We start from the raw sequence: 15967 nt of genomic DNA on the forward strand, positions 1-15967 counted from the left end.
AAACCCTTCCTTTCCTAAATGATTGCATCCATTGTTTTAAACTATGATTCTTTTTTAAACATTCCTTCACTCGGTGTAAAATACATCATGAAGCTGTTTAACTGCTCCACATTACACAAGTTATTGTTAAATATGTTTAATGTTATTATCACAACACACTTTTTGTTTCAGGAAAATTAAAACAAAATTGTAAAACCAATTATTCTGTATATTTAAACAAGTATATTTCTACTTTATATATCCCCAAATATATTTAATTATATAATTTGATTACTTGGTATGAAGGATTAATAAAAATGTGATCTGCTCTCATTCTCGTCTCTGTCATTTAATTGGTGATTTGTTGAGATAATGTCAGATATTGTTTTTCCAGAGAAAAATGCTAAAGGCTAAATTTAAGAGTTATAATTATAATTATATATAATTATAATGTATATGCTCGTGTTGAATATCAGCACTGAATGTGAATCCAAACATCCTGTATGACAATTATGATGTATTCCCAATGAGGGGCAGCAATGGACTAGGGATTTGGGGATCTGACTGTATTATCTCAAGTGATAATAATAGTCAATGTATTGATTATATCATATAATTAAGATTAGATAAAAACATTATCTATCCCAATGGAAATTGCATGATGAGCAAAGTGCAAAATGTTTTTTGACTGACTTTTGGTTAATGATTCTCTTCTATTATCAGATAATTATTAACTCTGTGTTTGAGCAAGATATTTACACATCCAGTAAACCCTGTGAAATGAACCATTAACAACCCTGAAGATATGGAATGTGTTGCTAAATGATATAATGTAGAAAGGATTAACTAATTTTTTTTTTTTCTATCTACAACAGATGGGACTTGCAATAAACATTGAAGTTAAAAAATGTAATTACAGATTTAAAAATACCTTACATAGTAGAAGTAGGCTACACAAAGTAATCAGCACTTTGGTACAGAAATGAGAGTTCATGTTATTTCTAACTTCCATCCCTTCATGGATCCTTGCAGGGATTCTGGGAACAACAGGGACAAAGAAAGCAGTTGTGTAATATTTGAAGGAGATAGGATGCATCATAAAGTAACAATGTTCTTTTGTTTTATTTTTAAACTTTATTTATCTAATGATATAAAGTAATCCAGGGACAAAATGTCATGCTGCCTGATCCGATACTGCAGGTGGCGCTATGCACTTTAAAAGTAACAGTTGCAACCTACTTTAAAAAAGAGGAAGAAGAAGAAGTGTTTTTAAAGTATTATTTATCATTACAATTTACAATGCATTGTACACAGGAATAAGCCACTTAATTTGATCATATCGAATAATTATTAACTTAACACCTTATAATACATTAAATCAAAAAGAAAAATAGCAATAAAAGAAAAGAAAAAAGACAATACAGACAAAATAGAACTGTATGAGGGAGATGTAAACCTAAACATGTATATTGTACCTTGTTTATTTGAGTATTTTTGCAATTATTTGAATAACAGCTTTATTGTTTATATGTAAGGACAAATACACTTGAAGGCATTGTCAGCCAGTATTTCTTTCGTGTGTCACAATATTTAAACATAGATCAAACAATAAAGCAACTAAGACTAGAACTCTTGAGCGTAAGTGGCAGTCATTGAATAAGAGTGACATTTATTTAATTTCTGTTTTACAGAGAGAACATACTGGATAAATATTTGCTTTAAATGTATGCATAATCTACTGCAAGAGAAGCTATCTTTGTAATATTTCCCTGCGAACTTATTTTATTGTGTTTGGAATGATGAATTATTTAGTGTCAGACCTGCTTACAGGAACAGTTTGTTTCTATCAACAGTAGATTTGGGAGAAAAAGCTGGACTGAGGTCAGTATTTTTCTGATCAGTTACCACACACTAAGACCTTGGGAAATTTCTCAGCTCAAAGGGCCACACAATGCACTTTTAATAATACAAAATAACTTTGGTTATATACTCTTTAACTTTGTTCTATTCTTCATATAGAAGTTACCTCTATCTGTGCATCTAAACAAATATTACACCCGTAACATTTGTTTGTGTATCTGGACCTCTTTCAACTAAGATAAGACATGCAGATTTGTCCATATTATGCATGAATGTGTGGGGGGGAAATATGTTTGAAAGCAATCGATCTTCAAGAAGTTGTTTGTGAAAATTGTCCAGCTTGAAGAGGAAACACGTATAATAAATAATAAAATCTTGGACAATTATCTCATACAAACACTGATTCACCCAATAGATCTTGAAAATCTAAAGCATGAGCCCCCTTTCGGACGTACCTTCTAATACACATGTTTATTTAAATAATTTTCCTTTTGTTTTTCCATATGAACAAAAGCGAATCAATGGCTCCACGTGTCTTTGCATCAGCATTAAGCGAGGTAGCATACTATTCTTGATATCCCTTCTACCTTTGTCGCAATACACGGAGATGCGTGACAGGAGGAAGAGGGGAGGAGCTACGTGACAGGAGGAAGAGGGGAGGAGCTACGTGACAGGAGGAAGAGGGGAGGAGCTACGTGACAGGAGGAAGAGGGGGGAGCTACGTGACAGGAGGCGGAAGAGGAGGTGGTGGTGGTGCAGCTAGATTTGCTGAGTTAGCCGTTAGCTTGTCGACGCCGTTATCTATCAATATGACACGAGCGCTGCTGAACCTCAGGGGTCTTCAGCTACAATGCGCTGCGATGTTTGATGTCGCTCCACGTCTCTTAGGAAGGACATTTCACACGCAGACGCTTCCTCTAAACAAAGGCAAGCCCGATGCTAGCCTGGCTGGCGTTTAGTAACCTTGGTTTCAGCATGCTGCGTTATTTATCCGCGGTGCTCTTTCACGTAGAGACCTCCGGCACCGCCTCTGCTTTATTCTGGTGCGACGCGTAAGTAAAGCGAGGCTCATTATTACACAAATACTGCATTGCACTTTGAGGTTACGGTTGAGTACGTTCGTAACTCTCGCGAGAACTCGACGTGCGCATTGTGATGACGAAAGAGTTGCCAGAGCACACTTTCTCGCCGATTTATCGATCAAAAAGTTTGTTTTCCCCTCCCAATTGCATTATATGACAGCTGTGTCGCAACGTTGATCAGATCTTGGATTTGCTGTTACGACGTTTTACGGCGTCTGATGAAGTATCCGTTTAAAGTTACGAGTCTTTGAGGAGGAGCCAATTAGGCGCAACTCTTAAGCGCGGGAAATTCAAATAACCAGGACCCGCCAAGAAACGGGAGCAGACGTGTTTGAGCCTTCCAGTAGTCGGTTGTAGTTCTACCTCTTGGTTAGCTTAAGAGTTGGTCTTCTGCACGGATACATTAGTCAGTGTACAGTCGGTCTTATCTGTGAACACTTTGCCAACATGCCCTCCCTAGAAGCTACAGAGGTTACAGACGCTTCTGCGATTTCTCCATCGAAGAGGGCAAGGACGGAGACTAAGCCTACAGAAGACAGACCCGTCCTCAGGTTTGCGAAGCTCTCTGAGCATGCCACAACACCTACCAGAGGCTCGACTAAAGCAGCGGGATACGATCTCTACAGGTTGGTGAAATGATGTTTAGGTCTACTGGTGATTTGAGCAGCAGCCGTCCGTTTTTTTTTTTTAAACTGTGACGTGTGTTTTGTAAAAATGTTAAAGTCACTTAAAATGTGTGTGAACATTGAGCTAGCTTGCATCCGGCTCACCTTCATTCTCTGATTTGAAACAGTGCATATGACTACACCGTTGGGCCCATGGGTAAGACCATTGTGAAGACAGACATCCAGATAGCAGTCCCACATGGCTGCTATGGGAGAGTGGGTGAGTGTTTGACATACTGGTGCACCTCTGGCAGTACATGTTTTTCCTGCTTTGTCTACAAGCTGCTGAGGTTTTGCTTCCCTGCATGTGACTTCAAGTCAGGATTACATTTTTGTCATTCTCAGCACCAAGGTCCGGACTGGCAGTGAAACACTTCATTGATGTTGGTGGTGAGTCTTTGCATATTGTATCTACCTGTGATTAGAATCCATGTGAGCAGGTGATGTTTCAACACTTGACAAGTCTGGTGGATTTAATATGTTCAAGGCATCTGTATGTTCTCCTCAGCTGGAGTTGTAGATGAAGATTACAGAGGAAATGTGGGAGTTGTGCTCTTCAACTTCAGCAAGGATTCTTTTGATGGTGAGTCAGTGAAATACAGTGAAACACATCCTCTGCATGAAATGCATCATGAAATGTGAAATGCATCGTGATGATGTAAGGCTGCAGTGTCATGCACAGTAAACGTACCATGTTGAGTTTAATTCTGCCCAAGACCTCTAAAGCAGTGGTTCTCAACCTTTTTTCGGTGATGAAAGTACCCCCTAACCAGCGCCATGCATTTTTGGTTGAAAAAAAGATATAATGCACAGCGCTGTGCCATCAATGTTTGATTTAATATAGAATATATCAAATTCAGTTAATTAACTTACACTTATATTATATAGTATTTTTGAATGAAAATCTCATAAAACCCCAGGGGTACACATACCCTCATTTGAGAACCACTGACCTAGTGGTTAACAAATTCAACTGTTTGCTGGCAAATATAAAAACAAATCTAATATATGTATATGTATGTATGGCAGAATGAATGCGCCCATTACTACTGTGATACTGAAACAGCCTGTTTTAAATTATTCCCTACGTTTGGTAGAACACAAAACTGGCTAAAACTCACATTAAATGGATATAATTTTGAACCTGGAATATTTGTTTACCTTTTTAAATTGAAAAAAGTAGGAATAAATAAGTAAAACATTTTGCTTTCCATATTTGCTTATTGTATCCTGTATGTTATAGATGGCATGAAGCTCGTTGTGCATTTAAAAATAAGTCTTTGGTACAAATATGTAATTTACAAATTCTCATCTTTCCAGTGAAAAAAGGCGACAGAGTTGCTCAGCTGGTGTGTGAGAGGATCTGCTACCCAGATCTGGTGGAGCAAAAGGTAATTGCAGGTTGAAAAACTCAAACACAATAATGTGTGCATACTCAGTTTCCAGTTTATTGGGTACCTAACTAATGCAGTTTAATACAACAGTCGAGCCATAAATCCCTCCTGAAGGTCATGGTGTTCGTTAGTCGTATTCGAGAGGTGTTGGGTCAATTTAACAAGCTCTTTAGCGGCTGTAGTTTGTGGTGCTGTGGAATTCTATTGTTTCGTTGACGGGTGTTTTCTATTATTTCAAAAAAATAACACCTCAGTAATGCAATATAATTTAACAGAATCACAAACTACATCCTTGTGATCATTATGTTGAATCAACATCTCTGTAAAACTGTTTCCACAAAAAGTGAACATTCAACACCTTCATGGAGGTAGAATTTGTTGCAGGACGGTTGTATTGGACGGCCTAAAACTGGAAACTGAGTGCACTTTACCTGTTTCAAATTATTGTTGAAACATTGACTTTTCCATCGGATGTTTGGCTTTACTTCATGTTGGTCATCGGATTCCTTTTAATCATAAATGCATGGCTGTTCTTTCAGACTCTTGATGAGACGCAGCGTGGTGCTGGAGGTTTTGGATCAACTGGACGCAACTGAAAGCTCCAAATGTTGTTTGCGATGTACATGTTGAAAATATAGTGATTTAGGTGTTAATAAAGTTTTTTTTTATACTTTGGGGAGTTTGTTGTCTTTACTGGGACTGTCACAGTTTTGACTTCTGTGTGATGAACTTCTTGTCCCAAGGAAAAAAGAAGAAATGAAATCTTCCAAATGTCCACAGGGGGGCAGTACAGGACAATACATGTTTCTAAGCCCCTTTGGTGAGTGAAACATGTTAAGCTCAACTCCATAACGGTTTCCATTGGGCTAATGTGAGTTTTACTCACTAAAATATCCAGAGATCTGAGGAAGAGGGATTTCTAACACGAAGCTAGCAGCCTTCAGTTTAACTTTGTCACATTAATTATTAAATCTGGATAAAGTGAAAGGTACAGCAGTGAATACATGTACACCAAAAATGTTTTTATTGTGAATTTACAACTAAACCCTCACTGATGTGAACAGAGAACACAGACTGGTGTCAGGCTGGTCCGTGGCAATGCAGCACTGATTGTATTTTGTGAGAGTGTGTGGCCATGAAGACCTCAGTGCATAATCATGAAGGCCCAGGTTTGGCATCATCAATGTGTGTGTGTCGTGTGTTGTGTGTGGATGTATAAACAGTTTACAAAGGAAGTAGTTGGTCATTATAAGCACCATTACAAAACCCTCTATTCCAGGGGCTTCCTCTAGTTTACAAATGCTTCATAGATTAAAAGTGGCATTGATTATTACAGTATAAACACAATTTACATGTAGTATAGAGAGCAGACAGGCTATGCAGCTAGCTGTTACTGTTGCAAAGACATGACATCTTCAGAATGACCAATGGGATTGTATTGTTGACTACTGAGTTTTGTATAGTAGTACAGTGCATTCAGAAGTCTATGTGGTTGTGTTGCTAGCACCAGTAAATATGATTTAATCTAGTCAGTAGGAAAGATGGAAAAGCATAGTTTAAATATGCAGTTGGAGTCATTCAAGCTCGGACATCTCATTAGACCATAGTGGGTTCCTTTCCTCTCCTAAACATTCTCATAATTTCATCTTCACTCCATTAAATCAACATCTGGGGAAGGAGAAATGTGTTTACTTTCATGTATCCAAGTTTGTTCAGTTGTTTACCTGAGGGGAGGAAATGAATTTATTGCAGACTATTACGACTCGCCCTTTTCTTCCACCTAAGCTGAGTTCTAAAAAACTCTGCCTTTAGAGCTTTCTGCAGTCCTCGTGCCCTTCATGGTGGCACCTGATTCCACATATCATCATACAACATGAAACCCTACAATTAAAAACCACTCACATTCTCAATAGTGCTTCACACACAGCTGAAGTTGTGTGTCGGGGCAAATATGTTCTTCATTTGACTGAAATCTTTCATACTGCCTCGTTCTGCTGGCATTTTCCACAGAAATTGTATCTATGATATGTAGAATCATCTTTGGCAATCAAACGACACAGTCCACCTACCCCCCAACCCCTTTCTTGTCTCTTTGGTGGTGAGCCCTTCTCCCTGTTAGAGCCAGTAGAAGTTGCCCCTAACCACTGATCCAGAGTCAGAGATGTTGGGCCTTTTTGGCAAATTGTGAGCCTAACACTGGATTAGCAGCCGCCGGCAACATCTGCCTGTCTCAGTTTTGTGGCGGTTAATGGAGGATGATCTGCACCCTCATCTTCAGTATGTCTCCCAGCTGTCCTGTGAGGTAGTCTTTATCGTGCCGGTCCTCCAGCTCAGCCAGTTCCTTCTTTCTGTAGAGGGGCATGCTGCTGATCTGAAGGTCGTACGCCCCTGGGGGGAGGGCCTTCTTTTTGCTCAGATGCAGGAAGCTGACGCCCTCTCTCTGGTTGATCTTGAAGTAGCCCTCTTCGTTTCCGTAGTCGATGCTGTAACGCACGTGGCCACTGAGGGTGGATAAGGCCGGGGTGAACTCCAGGATGTGGTCACGGTTGCTCAGGTCGCTGATGTTCAAGTGGAACTGCAGAGTGTCCTCGATGTCAACACTGGCCAGGCTGACCATCTCCTTCTCAGTCAGCTGCAGAAAGAAAAACATGGTGCAACTATTCAATGTATATAAGACGTGTGTTCTACAGTGCTGAAAGTTTTCTGTCATTAAGCGAGCGAGGGAAAGGAACAGGGTGTAACTAGAACGTCAAGTTGTAGTTGAGATCCACGACCGTCCAAAATCGAATCACTTCATGCCCTTTTTTGTCCTCAGCGTTTGGCTTTGTGGCACACAGACAGACGGATTACCTGCATGTCTTCCAGAGGGTCCTCCCGGGTTGAGTTGGTGCTGCGACGTTTGCGTCCCTTCTTGGGATTGCCGTTGATCTTACATTCGTAGCAGGCATCGTGAGACAGAGAATTATCATCCTCCTCACCTGCCTGTACAGCGTCCGAGTCGCCACCGGTGAAGCCCAGACCTGTGACGCAGTGCCTGAAACGAAGACAAAGTCATCAGGCGACTAGAAACCTCTCCAGAGAGCGTCCACACACAGCTTCAATTCATGGCTCACGTACCCTTGTCCTGCACGGAAGTATCCAGTTGGACATCCACAGAGGTAGCCCCCGTCTGTGTTCGAGCAGCCGAACTTGCAGGGGTTGTGGCTGGTGGAGCACTCGTTGACGTCCGAGCAGCCGCTGCCCGCCTGCTCGTAGTTGAAGCCGGTGGGGCAGAGGCAGCGGAAGCTCCCCAGGGTGTTGTGGCACGACGCTCCCCCGCAGATCTGGCTGTTCATGCACTCGTTCTCATCTGGGTCACAGGAAGTTGACGGGAAGTAAACAAACAAGAGGTCATTCCAGTTAAAGGACACAAACAATACTGGGAAGTGTGCCTTGAACTTTGTAAATGTGTGGAGAGTTTCAAACTAAAAATAGATGGTTAACTAACAAAAGCTCTTTATTTTGGGGCATTACACTGAGGCGCACACACTGTACCACACAATTACTTTGTGTATGCTTGAACTATTTCTGATTCCTTTAAAGTAATTAGAGTCCTCATTTTTTTATTTGTTTTTGGTCCCTACTTCATTAGGTCTCTTTGTCCATTTAGAGTGAGATATTTCCATCGTCCTCTCAGGGACTCTCTTATCACCCTTATTTATAAGGATATTTATAATAACTTTTTGAGCATAACATGTCCTTTTCTCATGACCTTACCAAAGAAAGAGAAGGGTCGAACATCGAGGGCAAAGGAAAAACATATTTGACATATTTATATTTTAAGAGCGGCAGGAAAGAGGTGAAGGACGGATAACTTGCTTTAAAAAGGCTCCCAGCCCGCCTCTAATCCGGAACACCGAGGCTGATTGGTACATACTTTGGCAACCAAGTCATCAGGTTGCCCCAAAAGGAAAGAATTTGTATATTTGCTGATGAAAACAGAACGGCGGCATTACTCACCCACACACTGGTTCCACTGGTAGTGCTGTAAGTAACCCTGCGGACAGCTGCACCTGTATCCACCCACCAGGTTCTGACAGCCGTGCTGACACCTGTGGTTGCCACCGCACTCATCCGTATCTGTCAGGGACAAACACACAACACAACTACAGTAAGAGCCTGGTTTTCTGGAATGAATCAGCTGATATTGAGGCCGGTATCAATCGTTTTCAGACCTTCACAGGCTTGTCCGTTGGGATCTAATGAGAATCCCCGCTGGCAGTCGCAATTGAAGCTCCCCGGAGTGTTCTGGCAGGCACCGTTGGAGCCGCACAGATTAGGGTCTGTTGCACATTCATTGTTGTCTACACAGAAAGGAGGGAAGGTTCAAACAAGGGTAAAGTCGGAAACTTGATATAAAGGCTGAGCAAAACCCTGATTTGGACGTGGAGAGTCATTTTCAAATTCACGCGGGGTCGACATTGGTTCTAAAATAATAGGACAGGTCCACGATGGGCTGGTGGCACACATGACCTCACAGTCTGCAGGGGTTTAGGAATACAACCTCTCACCTACTGATTTGATCTCAGACCAGAGGAGATAATCACATATGAGTGTGAAAGTTCATTCTTCACTTTGGGAATAATCGGCTGACAAAACTATTGACACACAACGTCCACTTACAAACTTTTCCCTGAAAAAAAAGAGTTGAGTTAAGATTATTTTGTCCAACATCACAATGATTTTTGGCTGTTTTGACTGCAAATCAGATCCCAATGAGGCCGTTTAAGCTGTTTAGCAACTCAAACGAAAGAGAAGGTTGCAATGTCAGCTGTTTTATGTCATCCTGGGTCTTTTCATAGTCTTCTCATGTGTTCCCAGATTTAGATATTAGTTTGCTGATGTGGCCCTTGTGCTCAAAAGCATAGATGGAAGGTCTAATCTTTCTCAAAGCCCTGCCTGGCAATCCAAATAAAGATTTCAAACTAGTAGTGCTTTAAAGGAAGCAGCACTATAATCCTGGAAAAGGACACATATTTCTTTACAGCAGCAGCTTCAAGGAGCAGATGTATTGGAAGCAACAAGGTATAGCATTCAATATTTACAACATGTCTGGAAATGTATTCAGATCAATAACAGTCTCTTTGGCCAATGAGCACCCTGAAGGAGTTTGGGGTTTAGTGTCCGACACTAAAGTACATCAGCAGTAGTTACTGAGGTATGATTTGAACAAGTGTTTTATGTCACACCCATGTTTCTCCAACCTCCGCACTCCTAAATTAATAACACATCCACAACTACTGTGTGTCATTTGCTGGTTGTTATTCCTGTGAAAAATGAGGGTTCCCTATCCCTAATTTGATGTGAGGTCATGGAAGCTGTTTTATGGTCTGGAAAAAAAAGAAGATTGTGGTTGTCATGGCGATCCACTGCAAAGTTCCATAACAAAGCATTGCTAAGCTGCCATGACTCCAAACCAGTCCAGCCTAATAAGATCAGTGTGATATCAGCCGGAGTCCATTAACTCAAGGTTAGGGTGGTTCAGGGGTCTTTTATGAGGTTGGCTGGAAGATACTATATGAAACGATACTGTGAAAGAACCATTGTGTTTACATTTGACACAATATGGGAGTGGAGGCTGAATTAGTTTAAATGGTGTAAAACAATGCTTCTGGGAATGAACAGAAAAGTGCATATAGGTTATTTTTATAATGAAACATTTGGATCTGTATTGTGCGTCATTTACCAATGCAGGCACTATGATGCTGGGTGAAGCCAGAAGGACACTTGCAGGTGAATCCGCCGATGGTGTTCACACATAAGAACTGACAGTTATGCTGTTTTGTCGAACACTCATCCAGATCTGAAAAAGAGGAGTTGTACAACATTAAACCACATATAAATAAAAAAATGCTCAGTAGTGTATGTACTTCATCCAAGATACTGTATTAGATCAGTAGTACTGTTTGGGTGCTGCTCTTTTCTGTGAGTCAAATACCAGTCCTTCTACAGTCACTGACCTACAAATGAACTGCAAATGAACCAGACACCGGAAACACGGAGGGGGACCGCAGAGGGAGAAACTAAAGCTATGGTAAATAAAGATGAAAGAGGACCCAAAAAACTGAACACCACGAGCACACTTGTTTAGACTCACAAACAAGCCCGATAAACAGAGACACTGCCAGGTGCACTTTGTCACAGGCTCTGGATGTCGGGTACACGTTCATGAACAAACACATGCACATGGACAAACCAGTCCCAGTGGAGCGCCTGTGGACAGTGAGCACAGGCGCTGAGTGGGTCAGACCCCCTGGCAGGGGGTCTGACCCACTCAGCACTACAGTGGCTCTAACCTGGAAACTAAATCAAGCATCATTTAAGTTTTATTGTCCTCAGGGGGAAATGTGTCTTACAGCCAAGTCCTGCTGCTGGTCGCTAGAAGAGCAGTGCCCTCTACTCATCTGAGTAGCATTGGACTTAATGTGGGCTACTCTCCACTATGTAGAGGTTCTGTTTTGGTGTGTGTGTGTGTGTGTGTGTGTGTGTGTGTGTGTGTGTGTGTGTGTGTGTGTGTGTGTGTGTGTGTGTGTGTGTGTGTGTGTGTTTGTGTGTCACCTCTGCAGCTCTTTCCATCTTCCTGTAGGATGTATCCGCGGGGGCAGGAACAGAGGTAGCCTCCCTCTGTGTTCTTACAGATAAAGTTACAAGGCTTTGGTGCCTGTATGCACTCATCCACATCTAGACAGAGAGGGAGAGGGTGATGGTGAGACAGTGAGGGAAAGAGAGAGTTTGATCCTGTAGCCAGAAATTCCATAAGAGGAGATGATGAGACGGACAGACTCGGCCTGCATTTTTCTGAGGAGTGTGTGGGCAGTCCACCCACGGAGTTTCGGCTCTTTACTAGACAGCGGGACGAGGAACGGGAGGTAGGTATGGTAGGAAGAGAGTCCATAAAGTGTAAGTGCTGGAGGTGAAATTAGGCCTTACCCACACACAGTGTGCTGCTGATGTCAGTGCTGTAGCCAGGCTTGCAGTTGCAGGTATAGGAGCCCAAAGTGTTGAGACACTGACCATTTTTGCACAAGTTGCCCATCACACGACACTCGTCAATATCTGGACGGAAACAAGAAATGTTAGTTCCAGATAAACTGCAACTGAATTACCAGTAAAAATGCCCGAGTGGGGATCACAGTGTAACAGTGTATTTGCTTTTAATAGGGACATTTGGTTCTATGCATTTAGTTATATATCAGTGTTGCGTCAAGCATAAATGTATTGATTTCAACTGGCAAAGTACAAATCAATGCTTGCAAACAAGAATCCTCTTTTAATGTCACACTTATCATATGAGTGTTTCATGTGAACATATTGCTGCTGACAAATTCACAAAGTACAACAATTGATGTCGTACTTTACAGACAGCAATTTATCTGGATGGTTTCGAATAGTTTCAGTGCACATAGAACATTAATTCATAGAGACTTTTAACAAGTCACTGCTTTATTTTATGTTACCTGATGATGGTAATGCACACTGCCTGTTAGATTAGATCACTGTTGACACATATATGGTATATTATGCTAAAAAAAATCAAATTGTATGATGTTGAGTGATCTTGTTGTCGTCATTGTCTGATCTGCTGATATCATAGCTTTCTGCAGGCGAGTTTTAAATCTTGGATGCTGTAGCTTCCAGAAAAAACAAGAAAGGTTTTCAAAATGAATCCTGCTTTCTACTGCAAGCTACTGAAATGAATAGAAAGCAGAGGTTGCCTGGCCAATTGGACAAAAGCTGTCTAACAACTAATCATGTAAAGTATTTGTGGATCATTGTTTTGGGCTAAATCATGGACAAATATCTAAAATCCTCAGCAGTAAGATACCTCTGCCATCAGTGCTGAACCCAGGTCCAAGAGGACACATCTTCTTGTACTGAGTGGTCCCGGGCAGGGGACACAGCTCGCAGTTGGTGCCCCAGCCTCGGCCTCCATCACAGCAGCACTCTGACTTGGTCACCAAGTTCCTGTTACTAGAAGTCATCTGACACAGCGTGGTCAGAACTTCAGTGAAACAGAAGCCTTCGCGGTTATCTGGTGGGTGGCAGAGATAGAGGAAATAACGTAAGAGCGAGAGAAACAGAAGGACAGTCAAACATAGAGATGGGCCGGAGGAAAGATGACCAAACCACCCAGACAGGAGCTGGCCTCAGAGAACCAGACGTTAATAGATAACCCACACTCCTCTATCACTACTGTCTGAAAGGAGTAAGATAGCCACATAACCACAGAGGTTACCAAAGCTCCCTGGTGGTTTTCTCACCGGGTTCAGCACATCATGTCTATCCAGAAGTATAGAGAATATTTAGATTAGGGAGGAAGGCTTTGAAAGGATTTCCGCTCTCCTATCTTGACAGTAACAGGCGTGTTTGTTAACGATACAGTGTCATGGAATAGTTCATTGAGATAAAAAGCATTTTTTATTTCAACTAGTTAGCCAAGATTTAGTGGCATTACACATTTATATCCAAATGTAAAGGTCATAAAGCCAAACTTCATCACGTGGCTATGTTAAACTCTAAAATAATGATAATGTCAGATATTCAAATGGATATATATGTATTAATTAATATAGGGAATTGAATGAGATGGACTGTTTTTTCTTTTGGGAGTTTAACTTTACGGCTTCATTTCCCACAAGCTTCTGAACAAACTGGGGCAAGTCAAATTAGAGGTCCTCTTACAAACAGACACTGAACTTGGATCAGGGAAGTTTGAGAACAATGAACAAAGTACAAGCAATATCTATAAATTGATAAAAATGTACGTACCGATACATTCAGTCTGCGTGGGGTTAGCGACGAACCCTTGGTCACATCTGCAGCGAAAGCTTCCCACTGTGTTCTCACAACGGCCGTTCTTACAGGTGCCTGGTTTGGCTGTACACTCATTCAAATCTGAGACAGAGGCACACATGCACATAAGCAGTGGAAAGACAACACATTGTTACACAGGACTTTCTGTTATATGTTAGTTAAATGAAGCTAAAGTAGAAGTTTAACCAGGAAGTCCACACATCACAAACACAGTATTTCTTAAACATAGAGTTAGGGACATAGCCGACAATAAAAGGCCAGCGTCTTTCCTAGAAATACAAGTTTATAACCACAATCTTTACTCCTGTGGTGTATTTCATTTTGATGTGCTATGAACAGTTACGTATATAAAGCAATTAATCAATTTAAACATGTTGGTTTCTTCTGGTTTAACTAACAAGTTATTATTTACAATGGCAGGATTTTAGTAAGAAGTAAGAAGAAAATATTTACCAATATATCGAGAGTGAACCCTGATATTTTTGACTGAAGCGAGTATTTTTGAACAAATATTCAGAGTGTAACATTTGATTTGAATGGCACAAATGGTAAGGATTAAGTTTGTCATCCAGAATTTCTTTCTTGTAAGTTTGCAAAGACACCAATGGTTCAAGTCCATGTCATGACAGTGACCAGTCCACTAATTACCAGGACAGGAAATGGGGGGGAGGTTAACAACTTCAAAATCCAGAATACACAACTATCTTTGTATATTGTTACACTGAAGAGTCAAACAGATTCATGTCATGCCAAGATTGGAGGCCATACACAGGAATGATGGTTCATTACAAACTATGATAATCTTACCCATGCAACCGTCTCCGCCGGGCATCCGTGTGTAACCAGGGGCACAGATGCACATGTATGTACCAATCAGGTTTTTGCAGGTCATGCCTCTGCTGGCGCAGTCATCTATACTGTCCTCACACTCATTCTGGTCTGTAAAACAAACAGTGTACTCTGAGTAAAAGGATGCCAAAGTGAGAAGACAGATAAATGTGTGTGCATGAGTGTGCAGCACACCGGTGATGCAACACAGACGCTCATAGAAACTGCAGCACTCAAGAGCTTAATGTAACCACCCAATGAAACGCTGCGCTCCGTAGTGCTAACAGGCGTGTAGTGGGTCTGTTTGGAGCTCTAATGTAAACAATGACGCTATAGACGCTGACAAGTTCCTCCTGTCTCAGCGCTTCCCTCCAAATACAACCGTTGCCATGGTGTCCGAGCTATCTGAGAGGGCGGAGGCGTAAACAGTGACTCGGTTTTAAGTTCGTCCGAGACAGAGAACTCTTGAGGATCTCGCAGAGATAGTGTGTTACGTAACTTCATGGACGGGGCCACCATGTCTCTATGAGGCACTTAGTTTATTTTCTAGCAACACTTTCCAGTAAATGGACCGTGACTAACAAAGCAGGGTGTGTGAGTTGAGTCATTCGGCTGCAGTACCTTTACACATCCTCTTGTCGTCGCGCAGCACGTAGCCTGTGGGGCACTTGCACTCGTACGAGCCCACCACGTTAATGCAGCGGAAGGCACACAGTAAAGGATTCTGGGAGCACTCATTGATGTCTGGACAGGGAACAGAAGGCAACACGTTACAGGAGTAGTACAGGATGACAAAGGCATGATGGAGGTGAGCGTGCAGACATGACTTCATATACCTTCACAAGTCATCATTGACCCAGGCTCAAAGCCGCCATCACACGCACACTCAAAGCCACCGATGACATTTGTGCATGTGCCGTTGCCGCAGGGATTGCCAATGGCACACTCATTAGTGTCTGTATTCAAGAAAGTTACAAAAAAGCATGTTAGTGTCACGGAACATCTAACAGGTAAATACATCAATGAGAGTACGACGAGGAGGGAGATGAGGATAAGGCGACACTGAGAGAAACGTAGCAGTGAGTAAACTGGCCTTCACACTTGACTCGACTAATGTCCAGACGGTATCCCATGGGACATTCACAGCGGAACGAGCCATCTATGTTGATGCACTGGCCATTGATGCAAGGGTCATTGAGGCATTCATCAATATCTACAAGTAAAAAAACATCAACACCAAATTAATCACGTGCCACAACTTGAACAGAGAGTCAGGACAGTGAAGGATCAGCGTTAATGACACACA

At 41.7% G+C, this 15967-nt stretch overlaps 2 protein-coding genes across 2 annotated transcripts in view; one reads left to right on the top strand and one right to left on the bottom strand.

Annotated features, from left to right (window-relative positions):
• The first annotated feature begins 2581 nt into the window (after positions 1 to 2581).
• dut (deoxyuridine triphosphatase) lies at positions 2582 to 5650 on the top strand. Its single transcript, XM_079217480.1, has 6 exons — positions 2582 to 3547; positions 3715 to 3806; positions 3932 to 3976; positions 4095 to 4169; positions 4907 to 4977; positions 5520 to 5650. Exons 1-6 carry the CDS (start codon positions 3369 to 3371, stop codon positions 5574 to 5576), a joined length of 519 nt encoding a protein of 172 aa, XP_079073606.1. The 5' UTR covers positions 2582 to 3368; the 3' UTR covers positions 5577 to 5650.
• Positions 5651 to 5981: 331 nt separating this feature from the next.
• The window catches only part of fbn1 (fibrillin 1), a gene marked incomplete at its 5' end in the record, with an annotated part of 56761 nt that continues 46775 nt past the window's right edge, over positions 5982 to 15967 (bottom strand). Inside the window, 14 exons of the mRNA XM_079217156.1 lie at positions 5982 to 7612; positions 7831 to 8014; positions 8098 to 8329; positions 8980 to 9099; positions 9195 to 9323; positions 10706 to 10822; positions 11578 to 11700; positions 11950 to 12075; positions 12845 to 13051; positions 13789 to 13914; positions 14641 to 14772; positions 15283 to 15405; positions 15498 to 15617; positions 15755 to 15874. Of these exons, the coding sequence (XP_079073282.1) occupies positions 7226 to 7612; positions 7831 to 8014; positions 8098 to 8329; positions 8980 to 9099; positions 9195 to 9323; positions 10706 to 10822; positions 11578 to 11700; positions 11950 to 12075; positions 12845 to 13051; positions 13789 to 13914; positions 14641 to 14772; positions 15283 to 15405; positions 15498 to 15617; positions 15755 to 15874 (2246 nt within the window). The 3' untranslated portion in view covers positions 5982 to 7225. The remainder of the gene's footprint in view (positions 7613 to 7830; positions 8015 to 8097; positions 8330 to 8979; positions 9100 to 9194; positions 9324 to 10705; positions 10823 to 11577; positions 11701 to 11949; positions 12076 to 12844; positions 13052 to 13788; positions 13915 to 14640; positions 14773 to 15282; positions 15406 to 15497; positions 15618 to 15754; positions 15875 to 15967) is intronic.

Source organism: Taurulus bubalis (genome assembly GCF_910589615.1).
Source record: "Taurulus bubalis genome assembly, chromosome: 4".
Lineage (NCBI taxonomy): Eukaryota > Metazoa > Chordata > Actinopteri > Perciformes > Cottidae > Taurulus > Taurulus bubalis.